At 49.4% G+C, this 18,504-nt stretch overlaps 1 protein-coding gene across 1 annotated transcript; it reads left to right on the forward strand.

The window, feature by feature from the left end:
• Positions 1-316: 316 nt before the first annotated feature.
• On the forward strand, positions 317-17,887 carry RNF165 (ring finger protein 165). The gene is made up of 9 exons (XM_009894757.1): positions 317-385; positions 6,274-6,310; positions 6,578-6,887; positions 8,943-9,068; positions 12,546-12,675; positions 13,978-14,082; positions 14,618-14,713; positions 15,869-15,975; positions 17,135-17,887. The coding sequence occupies exons 1-9, from the start codon at positions 317-319 to the stop codon at positions 17,250-17,252; spliced, it is 1,098 nt and encodes a 365-aa protein (XP_009893059.1). The 3' UTR covers positions 17,253-17,887.
• Positions 17,888-18,504: the final 617 nt, after the last annotated feature.

Genomic DNA, 18,504 nt, shown 5'->3' on the forward strand with positions numbered 1-18,504 from the left:
CAAAGGGTTAACACGTGGCTGACAGCGCCAGGCGATTAGTAGCTTGTTTGTAAACGCACTCCTTCCCTCGGTGTGCCACGTGAAGCTGTATCTGCTCCCACGATTTTAGCCTTTACTCTCTGTACACTGTTGGGATGGATGCTGACTTCCCACCGCGTTCCTGTCTCCAAGGGGAATTTTAATGCACATCCAAGGAAACAAGCTGCAGGCGCCTGGGCTATTAAAAGCCCCGTGGGCTCTGGTTTATGGGGTTTATCTGCCATCCCAGGGCAGGAGGAGGGGTGGTGGTGGGTCTAATCAGGGTGAAACCGCAGAGATGACGCGGCTCCAGCCCCGGCTGGGCAGATCACGACCAGCAGATCTTCCTCGGTTTCAAAATCTGTCAGTGAGTGAAGCCAGGGCTCTCCAGGAGCTGCCACCTCCCTCTCCGCTGCGATGGGACTGAGATGTATAAATAGCCCCAGCCTCCCTCCTTTCCCCCTCTGCTCACACACCGACCGCGAATACCTCGACACGCCGGCCAGGTTGCCTTACCCGGGGGAAAAATTCACACGCATCGCAGGCAGCTTAACAGCATGAGACAGATTCTGTTTTCTTTTTGAAGGCAGCTGTGCTCCCTGGGCTGCGGCTGTCTGCTCCAGATACCCGTCCCCAGCGCCAGCTCTGGGCCTGATCCTGTGTCCCTTACCTGTAGCCCCATCGCTTCAAAAATATTGCTGCCACAAGGAAAAAGGAGGTGGAAATAAATTGTTCTGCACTCTGGATTTTTCTTTTCATAAAGCCCGTAGCATCCCCCATCCCTCTGCAGGGTTTACCCAGGGGCTTTGCACCTCCGATACGGGGCAATATTTAATGAGCACACAGATCTCTTGAGCCTTCCTGGGTGAAATATTGGTGGATGGATAAATTTGCATGTGCATATGCACAGTCAAATCCTGACTGAGGCTCAAGGACAATCCCCAGTGACAGAAATACTCAGTGAATTTCCGTGACTTGGTCACATACCAACACGCAAAAATAAGTGAACTTGACATTTACAGGGTTCAGCTAGGGGCGCAAAGGAATTGGGAACATTTCTTGTCATGAAAAAAAGTCCAGGAAGCTTCACATAATGTATAGAACAATAAATATAACTATAGAAATGAGGAAAAAGAGAAAAAGACAAAGGTGTGGAAGTGAGAAAGCAGCGATGAGGAGGACGTGATGAGTTTCCCCGTGGGTTTCCACCACGTTCGGAGCCTGCATGAGTGAAGGGTGGAAACAGTGATGCAGTGAGCAGCCGAACAGGTTCAGCTATCCAAGTGCCTGCATCATCTGTTGGCTTTCTAAAAACGAATTTATGCCTCCTTGGTTTGAGACTGCAGCCTGTAATGCCACCTTCCAGCTAAGTGTTTTGGTTAGTTCTTAAGTAGTGTTGAGTGGTCTTCCCTGTGGGCTTTTTAGCTGAAGATTATCTTCACAGTGCAGGTAGGGAGACAGGGCCATGGCATCACTGAGGGAGATACAGCAGACCCAGCTCTGTGGATGTCCTCAGCATCATGGCACGAAAACTGCAGCATATTTTGTGGCAGCAGAGGTGAGCTAGACCAGCTGGGGCAGCTGCTGATCTGCACTCGTGTTCTAGCAGAGCTGGGAATTAATGAAGTGCCGATTCCTCCACCCCTTCATCCCTGGCACTGACCTTGGCTTCAGGATGCAATGGAAGACGCTGAGGGGGAAGGATGCAGCAGCTATCAGAGCATCACATGAGGCAGGGAGGTGTTGCTGGTGCTCATCCAAAGGCACAAGGTGGATGGGGCATCCATGACCCATGGTCCTATACTATCATGCCATGCTATAGCCTCTTTTGGGCCAGGCTTGTCCCCAGACATGTCAGAGGACCACTCAGCTCCTCTTTCCCAGCCTGCAGGGAGCTTGCCAAAGACCTCTTTCACATCTCCACCGGCTTCCATCTGTGCAGCCGTGTCTTAGGCTTTAGACTTTTGCATGGCACTTTTTAGAGCTGGATTAGCCAGGCTCAGGCATTAGCTGCTTTTGTGGCTTAGCAGAGGCCGGGTGCAGTGTAAGGCAACAAGGGTTGTCCAAGTTGGGAACTTGGGTAGGTGGGCAGGCAGGCTGAGAAAGATGTGTATGATCAACTGAAGAGCACAAGAAACTGATACGGAGAGGGAAAGGAAAGGCAAGGAAAAGAAGGGAGGAAATAACCCACCACTCTGCTAAGAAATAACTTGGTTTAGATGCTCGCATTGAGACAGAAGTCTCTGATCTCAGTGACATTTGGCCTCAACCAGTTAATGCAAGACTACACAAAAACGGAGTAAGTTGTCTGCTTTGCTGACACAGAAGTGACGCATTGCTCATCTCTGAGCTGTCATCATCTGCCTCAGCAACAGCATTTAAATGAAAGGAAGAAGTAACAGGATAAGAGAAGCAGGATTTCTGGCTGGTGGGCAGCCTGACAGTGAGCCCAGAGAAATCAGTCCTCCGCAGCTCCAGAGATGAGCAGCTGGAGCTACTCATGCCACCAGGAGGAGCATGTCAATGAGCCTCAGGCAGCAGGGTGGACCCTCTCCTCCTGAGCAGCAGGCTGGACATGGGGACACGTGTTTCGAGGTTTGCCTCAGGTCAATAGCCTCTCAGGGCTGGTGAGCACTGCATTGCCTCTGCAGCTAGGACACTGGGCTTCCCCCTCCCTCTTCGGCTGGAGGAGACAAGTATTTTCCGCAAAGGTCATTGAAGCTGATGAACCTGTTAGGTGCCTTTGGGGTAGGCCGTAAATAGCCATCCAAGATCTGGCTGATCCCTCTTCCTGCAAAATCAAAGTATCCCAATGAAGGATAATCCTGCTGTAGGATGAGGACCACAACTCTGGAGCCTATTGGTGGGGAGAGGATCTCTGCCTTGCCAATCCCAGAGCAACATTGCCTCCCGGCCGCCACCACTGGGGCAGGCGGTGGGGAACATGGCTCATGGATGATGCAAATAGTGGCTCTGGAGCTTGATAGGCAGAGTTTCCAACCTCATCGTCTTTGCTGCAGGAATGTCCCCAAAGCTTAGCTAATGAAAATGTCATCCCCGCCCTTGTTCTGGGGAGCAAAAACAAAAGCTGGAGTGGGGTAATTGGACTGGCTTTTAGTTACGGCTTACTTTCCACTTGCGGCAGACATTACTGCCCAGGCAAAAAGCAGATTAAATCCATAAATCAAATTTTCTTGAAGCATTTTACGGGCAATACTTGTCAGTTCTAAGGCAAATGTGATCTAGGACCCAGCTGCGGCTTGGGAAAGAGAAGGAAGAAGTGCTAGTGGAGTAATTGTTAATAGACACTGCTAACGTGAGATCCTCTGTTAGGCTGAATAGGGGCGAGTGGCTGTGAGCCAGATTCTGGTGTTGGTTATGGTGGGATACCTGGAATAAGGTTGCTGAGCTGGTGTCATGCTGGATTTACCTTGTGTGTGCAAGGTCAACATGTGGACTTGGAAAACAGTCTCCACCAAGGGCCCTTGCAGCTATATATGATAAACGGAAGAGGGTAAACTTAAAAATAGATAACTCAGAGATGAAATGTGCAAGCTGGTTCGGTTATGCCAGCTGTATGATTTGATGACTGCTAATAAGCATAGATTTGCTGAAGTATTCCCTAAAGTCTTTGCTTTGCATTCAAAACCCTCATCAGCAATTGCATTAGTTGTAGGGAATGAACAATTACAACACAAGATAGTGAATTATGTTAAGACAAATTCATGGGTTTTGTTTAATTGTATGGTCCCGGACACATCTTGATAGTGTTTTTCCTGTGGAGGGAAAGGCATCACTGCACCAGTAGGTACCAGAAAAAAATACTAAAAAATGCTTGTTTTAATTAGCTAGTGCCTAAAAATAAGGCAAATTAACTCTCTGTGCCAAAACAAAATGGGTTAGGCTTTTACTTTAGGTTATGTTGGCTCTGCACAGGCCCTGCATGCCTTCATGCCCAGACATCAGAGAGAAAGTTTCACTTTCTGGACCACAGGGAAGTGTATGACCAAGTTCCTCGCAAGGACTGTCTTGGTGCAGCAGGGAAAGTTCAAGTCAAAAGCTCTCAAGATGATCTGCTTATCCTGTGCTCTCCAGTTTATCATGACTCTGGCATCAAAGGTCTTGCAGGTGTTTCACTCGATCAGATTCAGGCCTCCCAAGATACAGCAAAAGGCTGGAAATCGTTGGCTGAGGTTGCACAAGGCATCAGGAGATGAGAGAGATGCAGAGGATGAGAGACTGGCTTTTTCTGCTTTACTTTTGTGCTACAAAATGTGTCCCAATAAATGTGGGGGAATATCACTAAGCTTCATTTTCTTGTGTCCTCCTAAACCAGTTTTGTCTGAGATACAACTAAACTGCTGCATGGTGGCATGGGCTGATGTGTTTGGGTGTGCAGAGGGATTGGCATTTTAGTCTGCTCTAGTACCTTCTTTTCAGGTGCTGTGAAGACCTGGAGGTGTAAGATGGCTCACCCATGACTTGCTGCAGCTGTTTTCAATTGGGAGGACCCATGGCCATTAGAGGTTGAGCAATTCACCATGAGTTGCTCCACAAGTTCCCAGCAAACACAGCAGTTAGGAGGCACCTCCCTATGGATCTGGTGTTGTTCAGCTTCAGCAATGGCCCAGGGCAGCACAGGATCCCCATTTCATTACTCAGCCTTTACCTGTTGGTGGGGTACAGTGAATTGGGGCTGAGCTGACTGCAGCAAATATAACCTGCAGTACCAGGAGATGGGGTACACGAATGGCTCATGGGTCTGCGTTTGCGACTCCATCACTGGGGAGCAGTGGTCTGATCCCACCTCCTCTACTTTTAATTAAAAAGGATAGCCAAATAATGCCGTTATCTCGCAGCATGAGAAATTATCACCTTAAGTAGTTCTGCTGCTGGTGGCACACACCTTTGTTACCCACTGCCTCTCTCAGAAGAGTGGTACAGAGGATTAGTTTGTATTTAAGAGATGCTGTGTGTAATTACTTATGCATAGTTTTGCAAATCATTCCTTTCTGTTAAGTCTTCTCCTGCCGTTTCTCTTACTGGCATCTGGCTTTCTTTGTGCACCTCCCATTTCCATACGGACGTGAACAGAAAGCGCTCAGGGCTCCCTGAGTTGTTGTGATGGACTGGATCTGGCTGCTGGCAGAGGGGAGATGTGAGCAGAAGGGATGTGGGTGAAGGAGGCATCATGGGCACATCTGTTCTGTGTCTTGGGATGACACTCAGTGCCTCTTGGTGCTGTTGTTCCTGGGTAAAAAAAAAAAGAGGAGTTTTTAGGAAGGTGAGATGCTCAAAAGACTGCACAAAAGGGTAGGTGTCCTATCCTGGGGCTGATCCTCAGCAAAGAGGCATCTCTAATAGCCATACTCAAGTCTCATCCTTCATCTCTGAGCTGCCTCTCTCCCTAGTTCAAGTGAAAAAAGTTTTGCCGTGATGCCTGTAAATCCACCGGGAATGTAGGAATTAACGTGCTGGATTAGGCTAAAGGCCCATCTGAGCAAGGATCTTGAGGGAGGTACTAGCCAGTGCCAGATGCTTTACAAAAAGCTTCCCCTATGGATATCTTTCACACCTCATTTCTTCCTCATTCCCATCAGTTTCATGGCTGGTCTCATAGCAGTCTGTGTTGTGTTTCCCGCAGCCGCTCTCTCCGCGCACGCAGCTCACGAGGAAGGGCTATTGAAGGGTGTTGCAGAGACCCATGGTCTAAATCCCAGCTTTCAGAGGTGGAAGGTGTCTTATTCACGTTCTGTAGTCAGCAAGAGACACTTTCTTAGAGCAGAGGTTATTTCCTTGCCTATGAGACATTTTTAGACAGGCAAAGAAATACCTTGAATTGCATGGAAAGTTAGCAAGCTTTGAAAACTTCGGTGAGCTCATAACCCACTAAAACATATTTTAGAAAGGCGATATTTTTTTTCCTTTTTCAAAACGCCGAGGCTTTTTCATAGAATCACAGAATAGTTTAGCTCGGAAGGGACCTTTAAAGGCCATCTGGTCCAACCCCCCTGCCACGAGCAGGGACATCTGCAACTAGATGATGTTGCTCAGAGCCCCCGTCCAACCTGACCTGGAATGTTTCCAGGGATGGGGCATCTCCCACCTCTCTGGGTAACCTGGGCCAGTGTTCCATCACCCCCGAGATGTCTTCCTCACACCTAGTCTGAATCTCCCCTCTTTTAGTTTAAGACCATCACCCCTTATCTTATCGCTACAGGCCTTACTAAATTTTTTGTTCTTTTTCTCTTTAAGACAGGCGAACCAAAACAAGCTGAAGCAGTTTTCATCAGTATACACTTCATTTTGGAGCTAAAAAGTCACTTTGAACCCAAACACATGTTTTGGTTCTAACATTTTTTGGAGGAGAAAAACTATTGGTCAAAATCATCATTTTTCCATGTAATCCATGTTAACTGACCAGTCGTCTTCTTGTTAACCATTTTGGCAGAGGAGAGAAAGAGCTGTTTGCCCAATTCTTGCCCTGGATGGGCAACCACTGAGCTGGGGTGTCCCAGCTGCTGCTGGCCCCTGTGACGGCCGTGCTCTTCTCTTCCAGGTGCTCCTTTTCAAAGGTCTCAGCATCCCCATGCTACCTCCTGCCGGCACTTCCACCTGGGTCCCCAGCCTCAGCTCTCCGCCGACTTCACCCTGCCTCACGCAGTGCAGCCCCAGCCGGGGCTGACCCCCCACATGGCCCCCGCGCACCAGCACAGTGCTCCTCTGCACCAGCCCCTGGCGCCGGTGCCAGCCCTGCCCTTCCAGGACGTGGCTGGACCCTCCTTCCTACCTCAGGCGCTTCACCAGCAATCCCTCCTCCAGCAGCAGCTCCTCGAGGCACAGCACCGCCGGCTCATGCCCCATCCCAGGTAAGGGGGTCTTACTCTTCCTGAGGGATGCTAAGAAACTACATCACTTCAGCAAAGTGGTTTCTGCAGAGCCACAATACGTGTTGGTAATGTTGGGTTTTCCTCACAAGTTTATCTGGGTAACCCTAAAATGCCTCCACCAGGTGGTGCAGGGCAGGTTGCACCTGCAGGTGTACCTTTCCCGTGGGGATCCATACCGTGCTCATCTAGCATGTCCCAAGGTCTCCTATTACTGTAGGACAATCATGGCGGTAACACCTTGGTGTTGCAGTGAACCTGTCAGGCACGGCAGAGAGAGCAGTAGACTACATGCACGAGCTACGTCCTTGAAGCTGCTGTTTTAAAATCACGTAAGAGATGGTATCCACCTGTCCCATCAGGTTTTGCACATCAAGAGCTTGCTCCTCTGGGTCTAGGTAGGCTTCCCAGATCTAGAAGGGAACAATGCCGTTGACTTGCAGCTCATTCAGTCACGGAAAGCAGCTTTAATTCAGACTGGGATGATGACTGCAGAGAGAATTACTGTAACTCAGCAGAGGTGGAAATGGATCCCTGGCCTGGTCCTGATTGTCTTTCTTGAGAGAGGGGTTTAGATAGCACGTAGGAGAGGAGTGCTTTTTTTGGAAACATATGGAAGCTATTTGTGGGTTGTACCCATGGATCAAGAATCAGAGGATGAGTGTTTGCGATAATGCTTCATTTGGAAAGAATGCTACAGGCGGAAAACACTTTCCCTCCATACCCTTTCTGTCTGAAAATTGTGTGTTCTTCTCATCCTTGTTTTGCATAAGCTCGATTTTAGGTGGATTTAATGATTAGTTAATAATTGGGTAGCAGATATGTGCGAGGCTGAGGCACTGATGATACAAGTGTTTATCTCTTAGTCATAAGCTGAATTCAAACAAAAGCAGGGAGCACAATTCCACGCAGAAGCTGCTTTGGTAAATGCTGTCAGTGTTCCATTAGCAAGCGGGTTGCGTGTGGAAATGGGCAGGAACATGTTGCGCGGTCCCACAGCCTGTCTCTGAAAGCACAGCTGCATCAGAGGAGGGTGTCAGGAACCTTACAGGTGTGGGGCATGAGGTCCCAGTAATGGGATTCTGGGTCATGCCTTTAAAAGTGAAGCTTCTGAGCTGTGAATACATGAAAAATTCTTTAACGAGCAGTTCCCTGCTCCATTTGCTCTAGTGTTTTCCCATAGATTTACTTTGCCATGGCTCCACTGGTAAGCAGGGACTCAGCAGGGAGCAAAGGGTATGAGCCTGTTCGTGGTGCAAACCCTGCTCGTGCACTCACCTTGTCTCTCTCCAAAGGTGATCACTGATCAAGCAGCACATGCTCTTCCCCCGGGCAGTTCAAATGGGCAATAATCACAGGAAGAGGCTCAAATCCTTAGAAAAACTTTGCGATGTTTTCCACCACTTTCCTTTCCCTGCCTGCAAAGGCAGCAGAGCTGGGGGAGAAGGAGCTGGATCCCAGCCTGGCCTGTCCATCATCCAGAGAAATGTTGGCAAAGGCCAGTGAGAGTAAATTCTGCTTTCAGTTACTCCTGAGTAATCCCGTTATGAATGAGGTTCCCTGGGAGTTTATGGACTGCACGGGGAGGTGAGACATCCTGCAGCGTCTTTATGATGATGGATAACGGCTGAACCGGGGACGCATTTTTTCTTGTGTATTTTTTATGGGGCTGACAGTGGAGAAAAAGCAAATAGCGCAAATGGCACAAGGCTGCTAGGGAAGAAGGAGTTTAGTTTCCTCTTTTTCTCTCCATGTTGCCACCAAACAGCATCTCCTGTAAATTGAGTGTATGTGGATACTGCAGGGGGTGAGTGGAGGTCTGCCTTATGGCCATGGTGACCACAAGTAAATGATAGCTCTGGGCTCCCCTTCCACTCATCCCTGACACTTACCTGGACTCTTTTTCTCTTGGACACACCTTCACAAGCCCAACCGGTTGGGCTTTCCCCTGTATTTATTGGCACGGGCTCAGAGCAGGAGCCCTCTGGACCAGTGACCCCATGGCTAACTCTCTTGCTGGTCTCCTCCTCTCCACAGGCGGGCTCAGGAGCGCATGTCCGTTCAGCCTCACCGGCTACACCCCAGCTTTGACTTCAGCCACCAACTGCAAACTCCACAACCCATGGGGCCTCAGCCCAGGTATTTAGCCGAAGGCACAGACTGGTGAGTCTTCCACATTTCACTTGTTGTGCTGAATGAGGTGTTTAAAAAGCTCTGGGGAGGTGGCAAGGGTTGGTGAATGTCATCGTGGATCAATGCTTTCATGAAAGCTGATGGTGCAGCACAACAGATACAACGTGGGGAGCGTGCAATGGGAAAACTCATCTCTGGAAGGGCCGTGAGTGCACGCTAAAGCCTTTATGCATGTATATGATAACATAGAGGTGTCGATATTGCCCGTAACTCTCTATCCATGGATGCAGAGCACAGGAAAGTGTTAACCTTCCTCCAGGGGCTCTTCCTGCCGCAGGGCACAGCCAGGATCTTTTTCCTGTAGAGTAATGTCTCTGCCTGAACTATATCTTCTGCTGTCCACCAGGCACTCAAAAGACAGTGGCCACAACTTTTTCCATGGTCTAAATTCAGGAGCACGGTGCTGCCCTGCCCAGCAGGGTGGAGTGAATGAATTAATAGTTGTTAATTGTTCTCCCACTACAGTGCTCGATGCCCTGGAAAAGCTGAGCAGAGAACTAATCGTCTTGTTTTCAAAGCAGGTTTCGAGCTCTTGCACGGTTAATAAGGTGCTGGGCCCTGCTTGGAAGAATAAGAAAATAAAAACATACTTCTGAGTAGCAGCTTGTTAGCTAAGCAAAGTCCGTTCTGTGCACTGAATGGAAACAATAGCATGTGAACGTGTAATTAGAGACAATCGCAATGTGTGTGCACAAGGGGACTGAAATAAAATGTCACAGGAAATCTTAATTATGGCATTTCCTAACAACTGAGCGCTTCATTCTGCAAATGGAGAGTCCTTTTAACACAGGGGGAGTGTGTTCCCCCTCTGGGGTAATAATATGCAACCTAAAACGTGACCAGATTCTTCTGCCATTTTCTTCTCAGGTGTTCCCATTACTGGCACCACTGTGAGCTGAATTTGGCCAGGATGACATTGTTCAGATCAGTTTGCAAAGCAGTTCACGTACCATCTGGATAGAGCCATTCTTTCTGCCTCCTTTTTGGTGCAGAGTGTTTAATTATAATCATTAGAAGGATCTGATAAAACATCGCTTTTTGTTCCCCTCCTCCTCCCTCCTTTCCCCTCCCCGTGTTTCTCCATTGCCTTATAAAACCTGAGGAGTGGGGATGACAGAAATCATATACTGTGTACATATATTTGGGTGACTCACTTCCCCTCGGGGCACATGCACAGTTTTGCCCAGTGACAGATATAAAAACTTTCCTCTAATGTGTTACTACCATGTGAGCAGCAGAGGCGCTCGCTCGGAGGTGGTAGGTGGTAGCCACTGTTGCGGGAAACGGGGATGGAAGGAAGATCTGAAGGTGATCAGTCATCTCAGATAGCCCGACCTCGACTAAAACCTTCTGGTGGAGAAGAAATAAACTCCCATTTGGTTCCTTAAATCATCTTCTGCATATGCATTTAGTGACCATCATCCACCCTGTTATCTGGGTGTTTATCTTTCACTTTTTGGTTGTTGGCAGCCCATGTACCATAGGCATCATAGCTCTTGAACCTCACATCTGAGCATCAAGATGCTGTCCATGTAGCACAGGTTAGAAGGTGATGGTTGGTTTTGGTTTTCTGCAGCTAATATGCTCTGCTTATTCACCCGCAAACCCTGAGAAAACACCGTTCCGTGCAGTATTCTGCTTTGGGCCCTTCTGTAGACCCACAGCATCACTTCAGGAGCCTCAATATCTAATTTTAAGGATGCACTGGTGCACAAACAGTTCAGCACTGCTGTTACTGCAATTACTTGTGCAAGTTCACTTTTGAGATCTCTCTTTGGTCCTCGATCCCAAAGCACTCTGTGGATTATTGCATCTGTTTTGTAGACAGGGAATATGGGAAGGCAGAGACGAAATGGTCGAGGTCATGCACCAAGCCAGTGGCAGGGCTGTGAGTGGACCCAAAGCCTCCTGATTTGCAGTTGAGCCTTTCATCCATCTGGGAACAGTCTTCAGCAATTGGATAAATATCCAAAATTGTGACACAGGAGTTGGAAGATGCCCGGTCCCATGGATTCTCACTCTGGTTGTGTTCCTGCCAGCTGCCTGCTGTGTTTTATCCTCTGCCAGGGGATAGTCTGTGCTAGCACAGGGCCAGCAAAGGTAGTCCCTCTCTGTGCTTCAACTTGTTGCGGGTTGTCTTGTAAGCGGGTACTAGAGCACTGGAGCTGCTCTGGGTAAAGGATTTCTGCATTTACTGTCCCCTCACGTCCGTTATCTGCTGTTGGGTGAAGGCAGTCTCACAGCTGCTGGAGGACACGTCTGGGTTGCTCCTAACAAGCCGTGGCGCTCGCTACCACTGTCCCCTGCGCAGGGGAAGAGAAGTTCGAGGATGAAATGGGAAGCCACTCCTGTGCTCTAATTACCTTGGCTTTGGCAAATGTGAAGACAATAGTTATTAGAGCGCCAGCTTTTGTAATTATGATAAAGTGAATGATGTTCAAAGCACTTGCTCGTTGAGAGACTGTTTGGCTGGAGAGACAAGGGATCAGCTAATTGGATTATTGATGGAGATGCTGCGTTAGGTCTCCTCCTGTCCCCTCCACACGTCATGGGGATGGGGCTGCAGTTTGTCTCTGCTTGCTCGATTGGGCAGAGCTGCGTGCGGCGTTTGCCGGGGTATGGGTCATGCCAAGTCATGGGGTCGAGCTGGGTTGTTTTTCTGGAGGGACAAAGTGCTCAAACTCACCAAGCTAAGCCCCAGACTGTTTGCCTGGGCCAGGCTGCAAGTGGGCAAGTGGGACCTTTGGGGGTGTCCTGCTTCATTGGGACTGGACTGCTGGTCATGTGACACCATTTCCTACAGCAGTCTCATCCAGAAATTTTTCCAAACCTTTGCATTTTCTGCACAAACAGCAGTCCTGGAGTTCCCTGAGGCTGGGTTCAGGTGAAGTGTAATCTCCCTTCTGTCCCCAAGTCCTACCATGGACCTGGGCTGGGAGACCTCCAAGGTTTCACAGGCACATCAAAAAACCACTGGATGGTACCTAGCTGACACCTAACCACTACCTAGAATGGCTCATCAGTGTGTCCCCTGAATAATTAGCTGTATTCCTGCAAAATATTCAAGGCAAAATGTAATTGTTTGCAGTGATGGCAGCACAGGGAGGACCTGGTCTGGCCAGACTGAGCTACCAAGCCTGGGGATCAACTGGAGCCACCAAAATGCTCTCACTCTGAAATTAGCAGGTTGCATCTGTGCAGCTCTTGACCCTGGGTAACACAAATGCTAACCGGCATGAAAACACACTCCTTCATGCTGGTTTGGTGGGCGATTGCTCAAATTAGAGGAAACTCTCTTCCAAGCAGTAGCATCACCCCAGGTTGAGGAACCCACAGCAGCCCAGAGCCCACCGGTGGAGATTGACCTGTGAGTGTGATCTGACTTGCTGTAAGCCATACAATAAAAACCATGTGGTCAAAGCCATATCTTCATCCGCATGCCCACAGGGACCTCAGCGTCGACGCGGGGCTGACTCACGCCCAGTTCCAGGTCCGGCCAGTCCCTCAGCCCTATCAGCATTACTTAGCTACACCTCGGATGCACCATTTCCCCAGAAGCACATCCTCGACACAGATGGTAAGTGAAACGCTTTAACCAAAAAAATATTTTATGCATTGTCTGCCAGAAGGCAGTCAAAATAAAGGCTGCTATCTTTCTATCACCTGTCTTCTGCAAATCCCACTTATCTCCGGCCGTGGGAGGGAGTGTCTGAAAGGATAATGTTGCATCATTGCACTCCGGATTAGAGAAAGGAAAGAAAAGCTCAGCTGCTCTGGAAAGATTTGGTCCACTGCTTGCAGCACCATGCTCACAAGCTGGTCTGCAAAACCTGGGCAGGATGTGAGAAACTCGGCAGTTATTACTAATAATATTATTAGTAGTAGCAGTAGCAGTCCTGTCCCTCCCCATGGCAGGGCGGGGGTGGAACTGGATGATCTTTAGCCTTCCAGCTTGAATAATTCTATGATTCTGTAGATATCAGGACGAAATTTCTCACTCTGAGGGTGGTGAGCCCCTGGCGCAGGTTGCCCAGAGAAGCTGTGGCTGCCCCATCCCTGGAGGTGTTCAAGGCCAGGTTGGACGGGGCTTGGAGCAACCTGGGCTGGTGGGAGGTGTCCCTGCCCGTTGCAGGGGGGTTGGAATTCGATGATCTTTAAGGTCCCTTCCAACTCTAACCATTCTATGATTCTATAATTCTAAATTATGGGCTCCCTGCATGAAGGAGGGTCAACAGTATGTGACTCCCTTCCCTGGACTCAGCTCGAGGACCATCCCTCATCACATCATTGCTCTCTACATCAGCCTTGACGCCATCCGTAAAGGTTTTGCATGACCTCTTGCACAGGTGGAGATGGATTTTGAGTAGAAGATGGGCTGACTGGGGTCATTTTCTGGCCTTTCCCCTAGCAGGGTGCTGCATTTGGAGCTGAGCCATGCAGAGCACTGCTAATCCTTAAAGCATCCTCAGAAATCTCACCAGGGTGTTTTTCCCTCATGCCCATAGTCAGGCCCTGACACATGTGTGCTACAACAAGGCTTAAGAAAATCACAGCTTGGACGAAGAGAAACCCGCACACTTAAAAATAAATAAAATGAAATCCTATTTTTAAGCTGATCCATGTCGAGAGTTTGGAACTGCAATGTTATAGGTGCAAGAGGAATTATTATAACAGTTTCTTCAGAAAAAGTGCATGTTTTTATGTATCGTTTATAGGTCATCTACTTAATAACACCTTTTTGTTGTTGTTAGTAAAAGGCTTCCACTGGGGAAGGTGTCAGTGTGCTCTTTCATTTTGAATTTTTAAAGCACTAAATTTAAATCAGGGTACACGAAGGATTTCTATATGCAAGTACATTTTTCTCCCTCCCTTCTCGCAGGTTGTTCATGAAATCAGAAATTACCCTTACCCTCAGCTTCAGTTACTTGCTCTTCAGGGTCTGAACCCAAGCAGGCACACGTCCGCTGTGCGGGAGAGCTACGAAGTACGTATCTCAGGGACTGGAATTGTTATTAAATTTTTAAGTAGTGGGAATCTGGGCAAGCTCTAGCCTAAACATGTAAGACTGCTTTGTGGCATGGCAGTTGCACTGAGTCTTGCAGCAGTTTTAGTAATAACTGGAAGGCAAAGGGGTTGAGTGGGTTTGGTAGAAGATGGTTTACTCCAGGGTGCCTGGGTCTGGCTCGGGTTGACTCTGGCTCCCTTCATGTCTGTGAACAAAGTGCTCCAGTTCTACGGGGTTTTGTTTCCTAGCCTGTCAAATGGAGCTCAAATTCCACCCTAATTTCTAAATTATTGGATGTCCAGCTCTCTGCTGTCTGCCTTGAACCCTTAGTTATTGGTCCAAGGTCCAGGGCTCAGATCCATCATCAAAGCACAACTGGTTTGTGTTTGATGGACAATTCCACCAAGGAAAGGGCAGGAGGGAGCCTTGGTCCCCAGCAGGTAGGGTGGGGTGGTGGGACCTTATGCCCCGGGAGCAATGCTGATGGCTCTTTACTGCTGTTCCTGTGCTGCAGGAGCTGCTGCAGCTGGAGGACAGGCTGGGCAGCGTGAGCCGGGGCGCAGTCCAGAACACCATCGAGAGGTTCACCTTCCCCCACAAGTACAAGAAGGTGAGCACCCCCAAACCACGGCATGGCTGCCAGCACCTCTCAGTTGGCCAAGGGTTGTGGGCAGAGAGCGGACAGAAGGAAGGACTTTGGTGGGTTGCAGCCCTCACGGTTGGCGAACTGGCACCATCAACATTCCCTGAAATTGGGGAGGAATGTAAAATCCAGAATTGGTGCTTTAATATCTTGTGGGGCTCCCAGGCTGAAGCGGTGGTGTAGCTCAGCTGGCTGTTTCTCACTTCTAGGCTAGGAAGCTGCGGGCCAAATTTTCAAAAGGGTCTCAACCTTCTCCCACCCAGAGGGTGCAATTTCCCCCCTGTCCGCACCTGGTAAGAAAGTGCACACACCAAGGGGGCTTCGTGCATGCAAACCCACCCCTTTCTGCATGGAAGCGGCGCTGCCTGCACACCCTGCCGTGAGGGCGCTGGCTCCATGGCTTGGGGGAGCTTGTCGTCCCCTGGTTTTGCAAGAGGTGTCTCCTCTGTTGGAGCTGATCTCCTGCCCGTAAGGAAATGGGTGCCATTTTTTTGGGGTGGTGCTAAATAGAAAATGGGAAAAGTGCTTGTTTGCATAGTAATTTTACATGTTCGTTGTTCCCGGCTGGGCAGTAACAAGTAGGGACATTGCATTGTCCAAGTTGGAAGTGAGTCAACTCCTGCTGCGCTTATGTCTGACCGCATCTCCAATGGATTCAGAAAAATGATATTAATAGGAATGGATGTTGGGGGGGAGGAGAAAAGGGGAGAGCTGACAGACCCCGTGGCACAGTGCGGGGCTGGGCCAGTAGCCTAGCTGGCATGCGGTACAGTGGTTGCCTTTCCTGGCAGTGATGGCCCCACACGCTTTGGGGTCTCCAGGGGAAGCCTTCAGAAAAAGGAGACTATGGGGCCTTCCCCACTGTGAGGAGGATGGAGGAGGTGGCAGGGGGCTGTGTTAGGGCAGCAGAGGCTGCTCCTTGAGGCATTACTACCAGCCCCAGGAGGAGACGGACTGACCAGCAGCATGTTGGTGGCTGTTTTGGCTGGGCTGGCTCCTCCAAGCTGGAGGATCTGGCTGATAGAAGAAGCTCTTAGTATCTGCCTTCCTGCAACTACCCAGGCTTGGGAGATCATTAGAAAGTCAAGTCCTAACCAAATTACATCTTTAACCTTGCTGCAGAGAAGACCGCAGGAGGGCAAAGCTGAGGAAGACGATGGAGAGGAGTCAGACACTGATGAGAAATGCACAATCTGTCTGTCCATGCTTGAAGATGGAGAAGACGTCAGGTACAATCCTCCCATCTGCCTCTCGATGCCATCTGAGTTGTGTTTATTGGGATTAATGCCACCATGTGCTGGTGGGGTTATCCCTGTTCTTGTCCTGACAAACTCACTTAGGCTGTTGCAGGGTCTGGGAAACCAAACACCATTTAGACAGATATTGGTATCGGCTGGAGGGGGGAAGAGTTTTGCAGCAGCAGGGGGGGCCAGTTTTTATAGTATCTCCCAGGTTTGGATCACCTGCTTCAAGGCTGTGCCAATGGGCCAGGTGGCAAGTGTCAGAGAAGGATGGGTCCCAGGTCTCACACAGCCATCTGGAGCTCGGGAACGTCAACATCTGAGCTTGACGGATGATGAAAGTATGATAAAATGAGTGTGGACGTGAAGGCCAGGGGAGTTTGGGTTGCGGCCAGGACAGAGCTGCTTTATTGTAGAAGAAGTGAGATTACTCCACCCGCATGGTCACAGGGAGCCATTCTGAGCCAACAACAAAGCCCCTGTTGTCCCTCACAGATGTCCCCAGACTCTTGGCTGGGTCGAATCTCTGCTTGTGACAGAGGAGAAGGACAAGGGGCTGGGCTGCCATGGCTGAAGGATCTGCAGGTGAGCAGTGCAGCTGCACCTGGTCTGGCTCCTCACCCTTTAATTGCCTTAAACCATTGAGAAAAACTCTGATTCTCTTGCTGTGGATCCTTGTAGTTCTGGGTCCCTCTGGCTCACAAGGGTGAGCAAAGAGATGACATAGGCGGTGTAGGTGAAAAGCAACCGTGTTCCTGGGGCACAACAGACACTCTCATGTGAGCAGTGGGGACCCACCTGAATGCTAAAGAGCTGCAACTATGAAGAACCAAGAGGCTTTAGAGTAAAGCCTAATACTCCAGAAAGGTTAAAAAGCAGAAGCCAGGGTTATTAGTAACTGAAACAACCCAGTTTAGGAGGGTGTGGGGTTTTTTAGAAGGTTTTTAGCCCGGAAAGACACAATCTCTGACCTACTGCCCTATGTGAGCTGGTGTGGCTGGGGAAGGCTGTAGGACGTAGACAGCGCTGGTGTTGCTACATCAGGGCTTCCCCATGTTAGAAGCAGTCCTAGCTGCTACTTTCGGGATCTTCTTGGTCCTCTGGGCCTCCTCCATCCTAACGGAGTGATACTTCTCTCTCTCTGCAGGCGGTTGCCCTGTATGCATCTCTTCCATCAAGTGTGCGTGGACCAGTGGCTGGCCACCAGCAAGAAATGCCCAATCTGCAGGGTGGACATTGAAACACAGCTCGGCTCGGACAGCTGAAAGGACTGGCTGGACACACCATTTTCCTTACCAGGTCGTATGGCCATAAACCCTTGCAGCAAAATTTTTGCCTTCTGAGCCATTTGATTGAGAGGAAAAGTCTGCAGGCACGTTAGTGAGGAGGAGGAGAAGGTGGCGGTACAATATCTAGCGGTAGGAGATATTGCACATACGCAGGATACGGGCCCGGTGAAAGGGAGCTGGCATTCCCGGAGCTCAGAGACCCCGTGCTGCAGAAGATTTAGTGTTGAACATGAAGGAACTAGTTGTGGTAGTCTGGCCTGTCAATCCTGCATTTCATGAGGATTGTATATATACCTCTCGAATACGTAGAAACATGTTAGGGGTCCTTTAGCTATTTCTATGGATGGCAGCTGGAGCATGTTAGCTTAAGAAATGTTGTGTTTGATGCCCTACTCATCTTGTGGTGGACATGTTGCTGTTACCTAATTTGCACCAAATATTTTTTCATAGATTCCTTATTTTGGTGCCTGATTAATACATTGCAGAGAGGGGATTAAAGAGGTCAATCTTTCCCACCCTTGCCGGGGGGGAAGAGGCTAAAAAGCAAAATCCTGTTTACAGTCAGAAGGGTTGCGCTCTTTGCCTCAGCCGCGTGTGCTTCCTTTCCTTGCATTTATCTGCTGGTGCTGGACGCTTTCTGTAGGGGCGCAATGTTGGAGTAGATGCTGTTTCTTTGCTTTCTGTATCTTAACGACGTAGCTTGGCATATCGAGATCGAAGGAAGGGCTGTCTTCATGATTGCCATTGTCCATGATGCTTTCTCCTGTGAGCTGTGAGGCTGGGTTGGCTTGAGCAGCCGCTGCCAGCACTGGTCCAAATTGATGGTTACAGGAGTCAGTGCCTATCGCTGTGCTTTTTGGGGTATAATAACGCCGGAGAGGTGCTGAGAGATGTGCGCTGCCGACTCCTCTCCCATGCAATAGCGTCTTTGGTAACAGGACGGGAGACAACTCGATGCTCACAAGGCACTGCTGAGGCCGTGAGCGTTTTGGCATGGGAGGGGAAGGCAGGTTGGAAGGGGGTTTGCTGCTTTCGGAGGGGCTGTGTGGTAACCCCGGGCAAAGCGCGTGCACCTGCCCCCACCTGCATTTGTATACACATTCCAGGCTGTATCTGTACAGACAACGGAGTGGTTGTTCAAATGAAACCTAATTGCATTAACACTCAAAACAGAATTAGGAGGTAGTCCCCGAAGGACTGAGCTGTTGCCATCCAAGCTCCCCCTGAA

This window comes from Charadrius vociferus, unplaced genomic scaffold (genome assembly GCF_000708025.1).
Source record: "Charadrius vociferus isolate BGI_N301 unplaced genomic scaffold, ASM70802v2 scaffold151, whole genome shotgun sequence".
Lineage (NCBI taxonomy): Eukaryota > Metazoa > Chordata > Aves > Charadriiformes > Charadriidae > Charadrius > Charadrius vociferus.